General features: G+C 38.7%; 1 protein-coding gene and 1 long non-coding RNA gene across 2 annotated transcripts in view; one reads left to right on the top strand and one right to left on the bottom strand.

Annotated features, from left to right (window-relative positions):
* The first annotated feature begins 33 nt into the window (after positions 1-33).
* LOC135296874 (uncharacterized) lies at positions 34-16,501 on the top strand. Its single transcript, XR_010358900.1, has 2 exons — positions 34-1,392; positions 13,198-16,501. It is a non-coding gene; the product is annotated as an uncharacterized LOC135296874 (long non-coding RNA).
* The window catches only part of LYST (lysosomal trafficking regulator), a 77,286-nt gene continuing 63,746 nt past the window's right edge, over positions 3,189-16,728 (bottom strand). The window contains exons 44-53 of the mRNA XM_064413798.1: positions 16,297-16,514; positions 14,748-14,978; positions 13,864-14,053; positions 12,869-13,005; positions 12,047-12,145; positions 8,478-8,617; positions 8,081-8,178; positions 6,920-7,076; positions 6,638-6,709; positions 3,189-5,294 (exon numbers count right to left, since the gene is read on the bottom strand). Of these exons, the coding sequence (XP_064269868.1) occupies positions 5,156-5,294; positions 6,638-6,709; positions 6,920-7,076; positions 8,081-8,178; positions 8,478-8,617; positions 12,047-12,145; positions 12,869-13,005; positions 13,864-14,053; positions 14,748-14,978; positions 16,297-16,514 (1,481 nt within the window). The 3' untranslated portion in view covers positions 3,189-5,155. The remainder of the gene's footprint in view (positions 5,295-6,637; positions 6,710-6,919; positions 7,077-8,080; positions 8,179-8,477; positions 8,618-12,046; positions 12,146-12,868; positions 13,006-13,863; positions 14,054-14,747; positions 14,979-16,296; positions 16,515-16,728) is intronic.

Below are 16,728 nucleotides of genomic sequence, written 5' to 3'. Positions count from 1 at the left end.
TCCCTCCCGATTCCCGCGGCAGCCGCCTCCTGCCCCGGCTCCAGCAGGCGCTAGGGATCGAGCCATCATCCAGGTATTCTCAAACAGAATCACAGACCACAGAAACAAAATCCATTAGGTTGGAAAAGACCTCTGAGATCATCGAGTCCAACCTTTGGTCGAACACCACTCTCTCAACTAGACCGTGGATAAGTGCCATATCCAGTCTTCCCTTAAACACACCGGGAACAGTGACTCCAGCGCGTCGCTGAGCAACCCATTCCAAAGTTTAATCACCATTACGTGAAGAAATTCCTCCTTCTGTCGAAACGGAACCTCCCCTGGCACGGCTAGAGGCCATTCCCTCTCATCCTGTTATTTGTGACCTGGAAGAAGAGACCGGCCCCCACCTGGCTACAGCCTCCTTTCCTGTGTAGAGAACGCTAAGGTCTCCCGAGTTTCCTTTTCTCCAGGCTAACCATCCCCAGCTCCTGCAGCCACTCCTCACAGGACCTGAGCTCCCTTCACCAAGTCAATTTCCCTTCTCTGGACGTGCTCCAGCATCTCAGCATCCTTCCTGAACGGAGGGGCTCAAAACTGCACACAGAACACTCAAGGTGCAGCCTCACCAGTGCCGTGCACAGCACGGTCACTGCCCTGGCCCTGCTGGCCACACTGGTGCTGATCCAGGCCAGGATGCCATCAGCCTTCTCGGCCACCTGGGCACAGCTGGCTCATGGTGAGCTGGGCACTGACCAGCACTCCCAGGTCCTTTTCCACCAGGCCGCTTCCAGCCACTCTGCCCCCAGCCCGTAGTGCTGTACCTCAAACAGCAAAGCCTGAATGGCACTGGGGTGCGGGGTGAGAGCCCGCAGTGCCTGTCCTGCCCTCACACCCAGCAACAGAGGATGACGGAAAAAGCGTGCCACGAGGAATGGAACTGCTGTGGGAAAGGGGCTGCTTAGAATCACCTTGTCAGGGCTAGTATGTCAGAACAACACAATTCAGCTTCATAGATCAATGTTTATATGGTTCTCCCTATAAAAGCTGTATGGTTCAGCAGCATTTAAAAGTGCCAGTTAACATCTTTAACTGAAAATGTTGTCAGCTGCAATAACCCATCTGGATGACCAGTCTCATTAGTTTTTTCCCCAGTAAGATGGCAGTTCCCTCTGGAGCGGTGTAGGTTTTCTCCCACCTGCCCTCAGCACATTTTCTCATTCCATCATAATGGAGCAGAATTCCCAAGTAACATTTGTTTTCTATATGGAAGAGAACAAAGAAGAGTCCTATTTCTAAAGGTGCTTTGGAGCAAGGACAGCCTCTTCTGAGATGGAGTCGATGGCTTTTGGGATAGCAGCTTGCAGAAGGGGATGCAACAGGAAGAAGGTAAACATCACTAAATATAATCAGGTAAGTTCACAAGCTTCCCATCACCAGAGTTCCAGAAACTGATGGAGACTTCACTTGCTGCTCTTTCATTCATGTTCAACCACATCATCAATCTACAAAAGGCCCCATTTCATACACAAAGGATTTGCATGCTGTTAGACAAAGAGCACATAGAACTATGGTAGATAGTTCTAATCATGAAGCCATTGTCATCAGAATAGTTTTACCACTGGATATAACAATTTTATGACATAAGCTAAAATATAAATGTGGGAAATGGCTCTTATAAAAACATATTATCATATATTACACAGATACTTCTTTTAAATCTGCAAACTCTTAACCTTCCACCACAACCAGGAGTCTCCCCTACAGGTTCTGAAAGCAATACCCATACAGCTAACACAAATTTATATTCCTTGAACTTACATGAACTTGGCTCTGATGAGTATTATATGGGCTTCAGTCAATTGCATTAGAGAATAAGGATTTAATTTTTTTTTCCCTGGGAATGCTACCTCAAAGCTGGAAGCAGTAAGCAAGATCCTGTTTTACTCAACTACTTTCTGCTGTGTAGTCCAGAATAGTTTCAGTGTCTAATCAGAGCAGCAACATTTCATTTTTAATCTTTTTTCAAAATTATGAAATACACAACAGAGCCTATTACAGAAACTCTGATACAAAATCAGTGCCTTTCTGACCCCACTCCAGAGTGGTAATGGCAAATAAATCTCCAAATAGCAGTCATTTGTCAGTAGTTTGTAACTTAATACAGCAGCAAAGTAAAAGGCTTAAATATTCCAGTGGATATTTGTACAGAGGCTTAAATATTCCAGTTGATATTTTTCAAAGCAAGCAGAGCATTTAAACAGTAACTGATTGATTGTTTTTCTGATAGAGTAACAACATATGGAAGCGTGACTTCCATTTTCATATGCAAGGAAAAAATCCAATACAGCTTTAAACAAAAGAAGGCATGAAGAAATTAAAAAGTAAACTAAAAGTTTGTTAGTAGCAAGCCAGGTCATATTTTCCTCACTACTCCATTGTTATCTTTTACTATTATTACATTTTTGTTTAATTCAGCTCAGGTTTGGTTTTTTTTTTTTGGTTTTTTGTTTTTGTTTTTGTTTTTCCCTTTTGTTCATTGTCATGGGTTTGTCTAAGCAGTGGATCTCAAAATGAAAGATCAGAGTTCCCTTTCAGTAATGGGGAATATCCAGCTATTGCCTCCCCTTCCCTTTCTCACCATGTCTCTCCACTATTGAGCATAAAGGTCTGGATTTACCACAGAATCCTGCAATCAGGTAGATAAGCCTTGGCCCATGAACATCTCCCAAACCCCGGCTGCCAGCAGAAACAGCCTCACATCCTGTCAGATGCCTCCCCAAGATCCCAGTCTTCCAATTTCCACCAGTCTGAGAATCCTGAGAGAATTTGCTTTTCTGCCTTTGCTGCTCAGACAGGCTTTCAGTGAGAAGGCAGATGGAAGGAAGGGGAATGTCTCTGCTTTGAGAGCCATCATTTCATCCAAGTTCTAGTCATGCATCCTGTGGGAAGGAAGGACACGTACACATGTGCAAAGTGATATACATGGTTTCCCAATTCCCATCTTACGCTCACCACCTTCAGTTTGACAGACACAGGATGTAGTCCATAAATGGAACTTTCCCACATAATTATTTTTAAAAATAATGAATTTTTAAATATGAAAGACAAGGGAATCAGCAGAAACTGATCTGGAGCAAGGCGTGAAAGATTCCCTAAAAGAAGGAAGTTGCAACTAAGCCAAAAACATGTTTCTAATAATCTCAAAATGGTTTGATACAAAGATCTGTTTATTACCCAACAATGTGACAGTGTATATACAAATACAGTGTGGAATGTGACATTTACAGGAAATTTAAGTACATCATGCACAGACACTATTGCAATGTTATTTTAATAGTTCCAGAATATTAAGCTGAATAAATATTCCTTGCTTCAAAAATCATTTTTACTTTTACATAAAAATATATAATATTGCACTCTTGACAAGGCCAGCAGTTTTGCATATTGGTTTGTAACAAGTGGAATTCTACCTTATAAAAAAATAAGCTTTTGTGAGCAACACCCCAAAACAGGGAGCACAAAAGTGTCCCAAAACCACAATGTTTGTCTTTTTTCTCTTAAACAAAGCACATCACATCAACATGAGCCAGGAAACTTTCCAGTCAGTACTTGGATCTTACATTAACACTTAGACTGAGAAAAGTATGACTAAAGCCATCCCATACAATGCTGCTACAATAATATGCAGTTTAAAACTCAATCCATACAGTATACAGCCACTTGCTTAATTGAACCAATGATGATCCTTTGTGTCATGAACTATGAGAACATTTTTCTTAAGTTTTTCTAGTTTGAAAAGTTCTTAAACTGGGAAGTCTCAAGAGTTTCTGAAGACTATTTGGAATTTTCAAAAGAAGTGTAAAGATTGCTTTTGTGTGTGTGTGTGCACCACCTTCGTCACGACCTGACAATTTCATGTGATGTGTTCTGAGAGCAGACAAGCCTTAAACATGAGAGGATACAGCAGTTTAAATGGCAATAGCAGAACATGTCAGTGATAAAGCAAAGCAATTTAAAAGGAAAATGTAACTACATGAGACTTGCACAGCATTCTTGCTTTACCATTCACATGACTAGTAGGCACTCAGTCACAGTGCCAGGTTTAGAGGTCTTCAAATCCATCAACTGAAATACTAATTTGTCATGTGGCTTAAGATTTCAGATTTGTTAAGCCGTTCACAACAGAGGCTTATTTTTTCCCCCTCATAAAATAGCACCCAAGAATACACAACAAATTTGCACAGTGTATCTGTGTGGACTTTCTGAATAATCTGATGCTTATGAACATTGATTATTCAAGCAGTAAGATTCAAACATTTTACAGAGTATTGAACCTCAATGACACTAGAACAGGAGCACATTTGTTCCTTCTTTAACACCTCTCTTAAGAGCTCTGAAAGAGAAGTTGTGTGTGTACATAATAGATGTTCTGCCACAGAACTGTGATAGCAAACTAGCACGAAGTTAGGGAGTTCACACTGCATTGTGATTTAACCACTGTTTCATGATGCCATGAGGTGTCTACCCATCACTAAGACAAATATTTTATTGTTGTCTGTTGCAAAGACTATTACAGTAACAGAGAAGATGGCAAAAATTACAAAGATAGCAGAAATTCTATTTTTAGCATTACAATATCTTAAGATGGTGCAAAAAGCACCTACTAAGTTCTTTGCTTCTCAAAAAAAGCAATTTTAAGTGGTTGTTGATTTTTAAGTTTTGGATTGCTTATCCCAGAGCTAACCATACCATACTCAACTAATCAGATATACATATGCTGACATTTGAACAGATATTTACAGAACTTGATGCTGCTGATATTTTACATATTAAGAGGGGGAATAAACACAATCAATTTTTTAAATACTTCTGTCCAAGAAGCGATTTAAAAAAATACTGTTGGTGTTTTATATTGCAGCATTGAGCATTTCTTACTCACTTTGCTGGCATTGGATAATATGACCAGAGCTTCCTGCTGACCCAGATATGCTTCAAGTTTGTGCACGCACATATGCAATCTTACAGCCATCTTAGGCTGCTCTTGAAAAAATACCCAGCTATTCAGTCATTCTAGAGACATTCAAAGTACTTCAAAGTCCAGTTAAAGAAGAGCTCCTATAGCCTATTTGGATTAAAGTGCATCAGAGACAGGAGTCAGCAGCGGGCCCCGCCGTCAGCCAGCGGCGTAGCTGCTGAGGAAGGAGTAGAACATGGGCAGCTTCAAGCGCTGCTGGTCCTTGCGGCACCAGGCGATGACATTCCCATCACTGTTAGCCGTGAACAAGTGATGGCCGTCGCAGGAAAACGTAAGGCTGCAAAACAAGGAGAGAGTCTATCTTTACACCAAATGTGGCTATTTATAATGCTAGGAGACATTAAAAGCCCATGAGGGTTCAGCCAACAAAGATGAGCTGTCAGGGGAGGCCCAGTGCCTACACTAACACACCAACATGTTTGCGTATATCTGCTTATCCACTTATACCCAAACAGGCTGAACTGCAGCTTTGGCCAGCACTTCAACATCCCCTGCAGTTTAATACTCATTTCTTTGCAGTGTCACAGCAAAGGGCAGGATTAGCAGCAAAGTCCTACCCTCTTCCCTTCTGTTTCTGAACAGAAAGATTTTCTGTAACAGAGCTCAGTGCCCTCTGAACTTGCATTGCTGACAAAGGCAGAAACTGAATCCATCAGATTTCATGGCACAGCACAGGACTTTTGTTCACATGAGCATTTTCTGAGCTGTAGCAGGGCTCGTAAAGCCCTTAAATCATGCCATGATTAATGTTAGAGAGCATGAAGGTCAGCATCCATTTACTGTCACATTTAAGCAGGAAACTTTAAATTATTCAATAGCTACTAAATCGTTATCTACAAGCGTTGTGAAATATGCTGCTTAAAGGAGGTAACAAAGACAATAGCTGCTACCAGACAATCTTTTTAGTTTATAAAAAAAATGGTAGTTTGGATTTTAAACAGTATTTTAACAACAGTCAAAACAAAATTTTTCAGAGTCATCTGTTACTATGCTAACATTAAGATAAAATTTTTGCATAGCTCTAGGACCTTTTGCAGACTACTGTACCACTGGGGATATCAAAGAGAATCCTTTGACCACTTTCTGAAAACACTTTGGCATGAGAACTCTGCTCATTTAAATCAATGGGGCTCAGAGAAAACTAACTATACAAGATCTCCAAAATGGCAGCTTCCAGGCTACTCTTTCTCCATGATTTCCCCCTACCATCAGAAAAAATGGAAAAGGCAGTATTTTCATTTAATTTTGAGGAAGAAACACTGCATATTTAAGTCTGGCATATTTAAGATTATCTCATTTTAACACAGATTCTGAGGAAAAATATTAAATTTAAAAATAAAGGGAGTAGATATTGTTCAGTTTTCAAGGGAATCCTGCTAATTCCCATCTGCCAGCAGCAGAACATAGTTATTACTGTCATTACCAGTCCAGTACACTTGTGCTCACTTTGCTTTCATGAATAATTAGTAGGTTTGCATTGCTCTTTTTAGGCATGGGTGTTTACCTCCTATTTTCATGCTCAGTACTCGAGACTATTCTGTTGTGGTTTTGTTTGTTGGTTTGGGTGGTTTTTTCCCTAAGGAGAAAAATGCATTAATTGTACACTTAAGATCCTTTTACCTTACAATAGGTTTGGCTGACTTCGAAAATGTTATTTCACGTACCGGCTTCAAATCCCACGTACTCCACAGTCTGAAAGAAAGAGCCATTTTTCGTCACCCTTGCTTTTACAAATACTTCAGTGATAAACAATCTGTTTAGCAACTGCTAAGACTGGGAGCTGAGTAACAGCTTGTCCACCTTCTTTAAAGCCAAATACCAGCATGATGTTTGGCTACATGCTCTCAAACTGTGAGCCTAAGTGATAGAGCATTTTAATAAATAAACATTTCTAATTCTTACCTTACAACTCCATTTTCAAGGCCCCCTGCAATCACATTGACAGACACACCTTCAGGCTGGTTAGAGAAAGCAACAGAGCAAATACTTTCCCTGCAGTGCACGTGTCCAACAAGATCACCATTAACTGTCCAAAGTCTCAAATCACTGCCTCCTCCAACTGTAACAGAACATAGCACCGGAGCATTAAGAAAATAAATCTAGACCACAGTTAAGTCGATCATATTTAAATATTCCATGGTAAAGAATTCAACTTCTTGAAAGTTCCTAAGGTTTAAATGACTGAGTAATGTCTGCAATTACTTCTCTCTCTGAGACAGGAAGCATACAAACCACCAAGCCACTGCAGTGATTTAGAAACCATCACATCCTATTTATGGAACATTTTACTTACAAAGCACTATGTGAATTTACTTTTAATGACCAATTTTCATGCACTAAAGTGAAGGCACTAAGATAGAATTCATACTAGCTATCTAAGCAGTTGATTCTCATACCTTAGCTTGCATTTTAAGCAAAATACTTAAATAGCCGGCACAGTTCTCTTACCTGGTTATCTGGCATTATTTGATTCTATCAATAAACTAACAACCTGATTCTTGTTTTTGTCTTGAAAGGAATTGTCTTAAAAGGAAATATAATGTCCCTTGTACTAATTAATTAATAAAATGCTTTGCAGAAAAAAAAATTGTATTGTGAGCTATAGAAATGGACTTGAAAGTCTCCAAGTAAGTAAAAAAACCCCTAAATATTAGTTTTCTGAAACTGCCACAATAATGTCCCCTTGTCTTTTAATACCCCTTGCCTGTGCTCTGTTATACATGGAACTCCTCCAAGAATTATACTTTTCACAAAGAATATCTCTATCAAAATGAAAGCAGCCAACATCACAAAATTTGAGTCTCCCAGGCACCTTTGAAATTTCCAGTCTTTTTATAAAGAGACCAAGCTGTTGGTCTTCATAGCTCTACATTACATTCAAACACCTGTCTAATCTCTTCTGGAGAAATTTGTGTTACCACATTAAAAAAAGGAAAATGTTGCTCCTGTATGACTGAATGCATCCTCAGATGATTAATACACACTCAGTAACTAATTTAATTACAACTCTCGTGATTTATTTCATCTGCAAGTCAAAACAGCTTTCTTAACTGACAAATATACCTGAATCACAGACTGTTGCAATATCACCAGTGGTTTCACTTGCTGAAACTGCAGTCACAGGACTCTTGTGTCCAGCCAGACTCTGGACATAGCACAGCCTGAAGAAAACAAAGGGAACAAGCCTAAATTTCAGACTCAAATGCAAAAAAGGTCCTTTGAGGAAAACCTTAAAAATAGTTACATTAATTTCAATCAACATTTTGCACAATGATGGTATTTTTCATTTTCACAATAAAATTTTAGCATCTTTTATAAGAAAAAACAGTAAGGGTTTGACTTCACAGTAAGATATACACAGAACAAATTCAACTAACTTCAAAGAGGCAAAGATACCCAAGAGTGGGAAAACCTGTATTTATAAGAAAGCTATAAGAAAAAGTTACATATACACTTGTACCTGTTCAAATCCCATATTATGCAGGTTCCATCTTTGCTGACACTGATCATTATACTGTATGGTTTGCACACAAATAAGCTTGTTATTTCTGCTGTGTGTCCATACAGATGGACTTGTGACTCCATTTCTATCTCTGAAGGCTGAAAAACAGCAAGATAAGAAACTCTCATGAAAAAGAAAATGAATGTCTCTTTTTCTAAAAAGATGAGCCTAGTTTAAGTCTTAGATTTCAAAGAATGGTTCCTATTGCTTTTAATATCACCATTTTAGCATCTATGTTCATGCTTTGTGTTTAACACTTTATATTGTGATAAAACAGCTATCATTTATGTTCAACTTTTTGCTTCCAATGCTTTAGCCTCAGCAAATACATTTATATGATCTGATGAACCAGAATGAAAAACTACTGTAGTTCTGTCTCAATTACACACCTTGAAGTCAGCTGATTTGTTTTCTGCAAGACTGCTCTTTCCATACAACACTGAAATGACAGTTCTCAATATTTTAGCATCTAGTGAAGATGCTTGGAAACATAAAAGGAAGACCCAGCTTGGAAGTTGCCACTCTCCATACAGCAAATTACTAGGAATTCCTCAAATTGGTGCCAAGTTCTTCAATGATACCAACTTGGAAAAACATGCAGGAAGTCAAGTTTAAGTACAGAAATTGCTAAGTAAAAATTAAAGCAGCAAAATTTAACACCAAACAACACTTTTTATTCAAGTTATATAATTTGAAATGACTCAGACTTCCTGAAAACTGGCTAAGTTGAAAGATCTGCTTAATCAGAATGCTAATGCTTTATTTAAGACAACTTGCTTTATAGGGATTAGAATAACCTTGGGAAAGGAAGAGAACAATTTTCTGCTTGCTTCCTCACCCATGTCAGAGCACATCATCTGCATTTTTGTACAAGGGTACGGGATGCCTACCTATAGCAGGTCTACAAAAAAACCTTGAAAGCTCAAACAGACAAGATAAAATACATATGCATATATGTATTGAGTATATGTATGTATACATATGCTCAAGTCACAGGTTGTAGAAATTTACGTTTTTGCACTAAAAGAGACAATTTATGTAATACTGCAAAAGGCAATGCACAGTCTGGCAGAAAGACCTGCTAGTTTGCTCTTGCTACTGAGCATACCATCCATGCAAGACATTTATGAAAGTACCCAGGTGTCATTTTCAGTGACACCTCACATATAAAAATCTTTTTTTAACCCTTTCTCAGTTAAGAGAAAGAAAAGTCTTGTTTGTTGCTGTTATAGAAATTTTATGTTTTTATGAAGAACTGATTTTGATAACCTTTTTACTGTGGTCCTCCCACTTCCTTTAAAGTGTTTCCTCTTAATCTGCATTTCAACACTTGAACTGAAAGCAGTTCTCACCTTTTGTAGATTCTCTCTACCACACTAATATCAATGGTTTATTGATTTTTATAGTAATCATACAGCAATGAGACAAGCTGGATTAAGTTATATTAAGTTCTAATAAGTCATGTAATAGGTACTTCTCACACCTGAAATATTTTCCCCTTCTTACTTCCCCCCTGCTTTTAGGTGACAAGCACTAAAATGGTAGCTGGATATGGGAAAACATGCATTTACATATCTACCTTTAAAAAGCAGCTCTTCCTGCCTACAGCACTCAAGTGGGGAATTGAAATTCTTCCCAGTTTTACCCAAACAGGTCCTTTAAGTGCACTCTGTTTGCAAGACACCTCTAACAGTCAGCAAGTGAGTGCTGAAATGATGTGTACAGCCAGACACCTGTGGCTGAGGGGCTCATGCAGCTGTGACTTATTGTCAGCACAGATCACAGAGTCAAAGCAGTACTTCACAGGGTTTTCACCATCATAAGGCAAGGAAAAACAGAGCACCTGAAGCACAACATGGAGCCATTTTTGAATTCTGACTGCATGCCTTTGAGTTCCCATACCAAATTAACATGGTATCTACTTCATTCCCATACATTGCATTTATACAAATGTGAAACAGGGCAAAATATTCATGTGTCAAGTACTGCATTATAACAAACAGTCCACTTTATCGCTGATAGCTGACAAGATGGATACAGAGCAGATGTGAGGAAGCACATTTGCATTCCCTGCAGCCCTGACTTGGGTAACTGACTCAATGACAGGTGCTACAGACTCGACACAATGTCCCTCTGCCTGGGGCACAAAACTGTCAGTGCTGAGAAATTCAGCAAAGATGTCTCAAAGAACATCATCTGTGCAGATGAACAAAAATCACTTTTTTTCTAGGAAACCGAAGGAACTCAAGAACCATAACCCAACTAACTAAAGATTCTTTTCAGCTTTGCAGAAGGCAAGCATATTTAATTTCTATTTAAAAAATAACTGGAATCCAAGTCTCAGTACAGGTTATTTACAAGCTCACTATTCTGGGAAGCAGTTAAGGTGCCTGATTTATGATCCAACTAACTAAAGCTTGCAGGCTTGAAGCTCTGCTTCATTTCCTATACTCAAAGTGCTGCTGAGCTTCGGAAATATGAGTGACAGGTCACCAGAAACTGGAAGAAAGGCAAGGGGAAAAAAAATTTTAAATCACTGTGTTTATGTTCTTCCTAGTCTAAGCATCTGCTGCTTGTCATTTCTGAAAACAGAAAACTGGGTAGGCATAGCAGATCATGCCAAGGTTCTCTCTATCTCATGCTAACATAGGGATTCAAGAGCATCAAGGAGTACAACACCAAACATATTTGCCAATACCTGTATCAAGCTACATTTAGGAAATCAGTTTAGTTCAGTTGTTGCTATGGGTTATACTGCAGACACACCTAAAATGAGCTGTTAGGAAAGTTGTCCACTCTTTATTAAAACTATGGAGAATAGTAGTTACTGCTAAATAAAGTACATAAGATTCAGATGGAAGCTTCAAAACTCAGTCAGAATCAGATTTTTAATTTGGAGTTCCATTTATACTTCCTATTTTTTCTATTTATACCATGTTTATTAGCAAACAGTATCAAGGGACTTTCTACTACTCTCAGTATTTTTCACTAACAGATTAAGTAATGCAAGTTACTTTCTGCCTTCCATTCTCACAACTTTGCCCCTTGGAGAATACGACAAAGTAAAGAGGCTTGGTATATACACTGAGAATTCATCTTGGCTCTCTGTAGTTTAAGTGCCTTCTACACTTGAATTATTGTTTACTTTGGGGAATTGCATTCCACAGCTTCAGTTAAAGTATTGAAAGGCTCTGCCTCCTTCTCAGAAGTTAGTCCTTAATGCAGGAAGCTTCACTTCCAGAGAGCTTCAGTTCCACGCCCTGTCCTGAACACAGTCAGAGCTGCACTTGTGCACTCAGGTGATGAGGGCTGACTAAAGGCCAGCTGTATGTGAATGGCAGCTTAAGAAAAACAGGCAAACATGCTCAGATGTCAGAGGAGCCTTCAAAATTAAATACTAAAAACGCATGTAATTTCTCAGCAATTATCCAGAAGATGGCTGTTTCTCATCTTTCCTGTTTAAAAAAGGACTGTAATACTGAAGAGACAAAATCCTTCATTTATGAATTCTTTCCAACGTAACTTACCGTATTGCTGGTGAATCTGTTCATATATGCTGTGATGACACCAGATTTGCTACCTGTGAACAGCTGACAACTGTCTGGCACCCAAGCACAACTTGTTACCTTGAAAAGACAAAACAAATCCAGGAAAAAATTAGGAAAGAAAAACTATTCTAACTGCTGTTTTCATTTTATGCCACAGCATTTGGTCAAACTGATTATTAGTTATCCTATGAAAAGACAGTTAAACCACCTAAACTAAAGAAATCCAAGAGCTAAAATATAGCTACTCTGTTACTATGTCAGAAACAGAATAAAGAGGGAGTTTTATGTAGCCTGGAATTCATAACTAAAGAGCAGTACAGACTTCAAGATCATCCACCAAAATCTTTTTGGCAAGATCTTACCAGTCACTGGATTGTGACAGATTATGTAGCTTTCCCTAACAATCCTTCAGACAATCTTTTCCAAATGGATCCTAAACTAGAGTGGAGTTGTTCTTCCAACATGAAGCACCCATACTTTTTTTCTGTATTGATTTTTCTTGGGACAGAACTTAAAACATTTTTAAATTCACAGCAATATTATCTAAGAAGGAAAAGCTACAAAAATCAAATTAATTCAAAAGGAATCTTTATCTAGTACAGGAAAACAACAAGGAACCAGATAAAACAGTGAAGCCATGAGGAACACATGCCAAAGCAAATCAAAAAGATTGAAAGGAGTTGTGAGTTGTGACTGGATGCTCATCTCCAAAAAAGGCTAAAGCAAGAGTACCCCACTGCCAAGTCCACCACTTAAACTACCAATATTAAATTGAAGAGCAAGGGACTGATTTCGTTTTACCTGATGGAGCTGTGAGCTCTGTATAAAATTCACCGGAGGCTCACTTTGCTTGCTTTTCAGTCGTAAGATGTTATCGGCATATCCCCAGCTCAGGATCGCGGACCACTGAATGTCAGTGCTGTGCATGCTCCTCACGCCTGAAGGGAGGCACAGGATTGTGTCACGTGCACAGCAAGATTCAACCACTTTAACAGTCAACAAAAGTCTCAGGTTTATGTTTTATCACAAGTTAAACTATAACCCCCCAAAGTTTTAAAAGAAGGTATTGTCTGTAACATGTTATAAACAAACAGTTATCAGAGACCAAATGAACATTCCATCTTTTCCAGAGAGAATTTGCAACCTGGACAAAACTTTTTTGAAGAAGAGATGCATCTTTTGAGAAGAGAGAAAAGGGGCAGACAATACTTCCCACCTAGAGAAAAAAGTGTTTGTAACTTCAAGGAGAATGTTACTTATTTTTGTCGACAAAATGTGAAGTGATTTATTTTTAGAAAGCCTTCACTAGTATATGCCACAAAGAGAACAAAAGATTGTGCAAACAAGTTCTCACATTCTCAATAAGAATCCCTCCAAGAAGTTTAACTGAAAGCAGAAGATTCTTCACCTCTGCTTTTTTACTGTTAACTTCTCATTATCTGCCTCTAAAATCCATTTAAATTTTCATTTCTGTTGCCTCCTGAGTTTTTTCATCTGTTCTTTAGTTCTTGGACCCAACCTGCTGGCAATTTTTAAAGTTAAATTCTCATGCTTCAGTCACTTCAACGAAAAATATGAATTACAGAATGCCTCCATTGTAGTTTTGAAAATTATAAGGAAAATCCACCCTCCAGTAAAATACCACACATATGGAAGCTATTAATGAAATTACAAATTAATCTTTGGCAAAAGCAACTAACTTGGGAAGTTTGCTACAATAGTAGCATTAGATTTAATTTTTTTATGTCTCATTTCACATATATTGTGCACATAGAGAATAAAGCATAAATTTATACCTTGCTCCTTGCTATATATCATCAAAAGGCAGAACTTGCTGGACAAACCACAGATAGCCTTAGTTGGTAAAGCTTGGAGAGAGCCAAACCTTTCTCCATGTGGTTGGCTAAAGCAGACAACAGGGTCGGGAGCACTTGGGGAACCAACATATTCTCCCCACTTCAAGCCCTTTATCCATGGTAATGGGCTCTGAAACAAGCACAGACAAGGTTCCAATTATACCATTTTCAGAAAAACTGTTTCATTAGTAATGTAGAATGATTCATGTCAGTTTCCTGTAAGCAATCACATGGTAAGGACAGCTGAAGTCTTTGCTCTAAAACCACTACAAAGACAAGTTCAAAGCCCTTTAATACCATCAGTTAAACTGTTAACTTTAAGGTAGTTCTACTCCTTCTTTGAAGGCATAGGCTGCAAGCTTCTAGTTCAGGTAGTTTAGAGAAAAATACAGATCTCTAAATCCAGAGATGCAGTTTCTGACTAGGTTTCAGGGAAAAGTGCTTGAAGTGAAGGAAGTTTAAGTGTCCTACAGGCAGTAAAAAAGCTAAGGATGGGATGGAAGAAAGCACAGTATGTGTTTGCTTGCTATAGGTCTACACACAGATTCCACAATTAATCATGGAAACTATAAGACTGGTTAACTGAAATGCTTTCCAACACCTATTTCCCAAAAGCAAGACAAACTCAGATCTTAGTTTACACAAAATATCACCAATGCATGAAAGTAATTTTCACTATCACTTCCTAATTTTATATATTTTCTTTACAGTACAATATAGCAAGCAGCACTTTTAGGATGAAAATTCTAGACCAAGGGTACAGGGTACAACAATTACAGCACACAGGTATTAATTAAACCATTTTGCAACTGAAAATTACATACTGGATAAATGATTTCTTTAGTGTGTTCTCTGGTTTCTCTGAAAGCAAACTGCACTAGTAATCCCATGGCAGCAGGAAGTTCTCCTTCCATGATAAGCCTGGATCCAGGTCTACTAACATGTGCTGCATGAAACAGCTGGCGGGGCGTTTGTCCATATGTTTTTATCATTGTTTCAAGGGCTCTTCTCTGAACAGGATCTTCAACAGCAGAAACATCCATCCCAAAATAGGTCTACCGGCAAAAAAGAAAGGAGAGGGGCAAGAATAAGCTCATCAGGTTTGTCTTTAGGAAAGATTTTGCAACACACAAATTCAGAGGCAGACTATTCCGTTGTTTGCTCAAGGTGTGGACCAGAAGAGATCCCACAACGACTGTGCTGACTAAAGAGCCAGAGAGCATAACCTTGTCACCTCCTCTTTATTGGAATAAACTACCACTTTAAGGATTATCATGTGAGCTGCACCCACATATGACTAATTTCTGTTGAAGGTTTTCTTTGAGACCTTACCAATCTGTGCAAAACAGGAAGGGTTGCTGATGATAAACAAAAGAAGTGGAAAGAGTTGGAGAAGTTTATTTTCTTTATCTCTTTTTAATGAGCATATTAAAGCTCTCTTTTGGGGTAGGGAAGGAGAAAGAAACCTCATACTTCAAGAGAGTGGAAATTTGTCTTTTTCATGCCTCTCCAGTTGTGCATCACGCACTTTTCGTCAGAAGCCACAGCAAAGGCCTTGACTTTTCACTTTAAAAAATGATGAAGAGGCAAACTTAATATTTGAAGCTCATGGTATTAACTCAATCAATACTTAAGCCCAAAAAGAGTAAAAGAAAGGGAAGTATTTGGATAGCTACTTGAAAAAGGCATCACTGCCACACACTATAATTTCATTAGCTTTTCCAGCCATAGAACAAACACTAAAACCAGGGAACATTTGAATGCATTTACAACCAGGACTACCTGCTGAGCAAACCTTGTGATAGTAAGGACTGAAGCTAAAGAATTCAATTCAAGATATCCATGGTGCAATTATGCAGTAAAACTCTGGAAGTCTTAACATTAAATAAAGACTTATTTGAAATTAAATTTACTGTAGAGAAAAGTGCTCATTAGAGGGACAGAACACAGGAGATGCATGAAGGAAAACAGCATTAGCTCAGGACACACAGAACTATTTCAATTCTATCAAAAGCTGCAGCAGCACCTGCCTAAATTAAGAGCTTTTGAATTAGGCAGAAGCAGATACACACAGTTACAACAATCAGACTACTGCAAGCCACTGCAAACAACTATCCATAAGGTCTAAGCCCCAGATCTGATATGCCCCACAGCTAGCTCAAGGCAAGAGGAACAAAAATGCACTAAGTCTCACAATACCCACTGGGATCTTACAGTTCAACACTGAAATGGTTAAAGCCTTTTTTTTTTTCAACACTTCATGAGTGAGGGATCTTGTTTCATGCTTGATGTTTTCCAAGCAAGTCAGACCAAGCTCACCCCCATTAAGTTACTAAGGACAATGAACAAACATGCTGCTTAACAAATACTTACTGCAGGATGAAAGACATTAATAGCCTGAACAGAGGCCTTGCCTTTTTGCTTATAACCAAACACCAAGTCAATCCAGTGACAGATTGTCTGGGAAACATGATCAGACTCCAAAGCCTGACGATGAATCAAGATGAACAGACGAGGATCGTTACGGGCCCAGGGTGGAAGATTGACATGGTTAACTCTGTCACCATTTTGACGCACTCCAAAATCAAAACCTAGAAACAGGGGGGTGAATATTCCAGCATTTCAGTTGACAGCAACCTCAAAAAGGTCTATAGGATTCTACAGACCTCAATGATTAAGCATGGTGATTAACAATCAACAAAGCAGCATCATTAACAAGTCCCTCCAAAACATATTCAGCTGTACATACTCATTCAAATAGAAAAATGAGAAAACAGCAAACTCCTTTGTCCTGCTGACAAAATT

The sequence above is a fragment of the Passer domesticus genome, chromosome 3 (genome assembly GCF_036417665.1).
Source record: "Passer domesticus isolate bPasDom1 chromosome 3, bPasDom1.hap1, whole genome shotgun sequence".
In the NCBI taxonomy this organism is placed as follows: Eukaryota; Metazoa; Chordata; class Aves; order Passeriformes; family Passeridae; genus Passer; species Passer domesticus.
The sequence above is the reverse complement of the archived record's forward strand: the minus strand, read 5'-3'. Positions and strand labels throughout refer to the sequence as shown.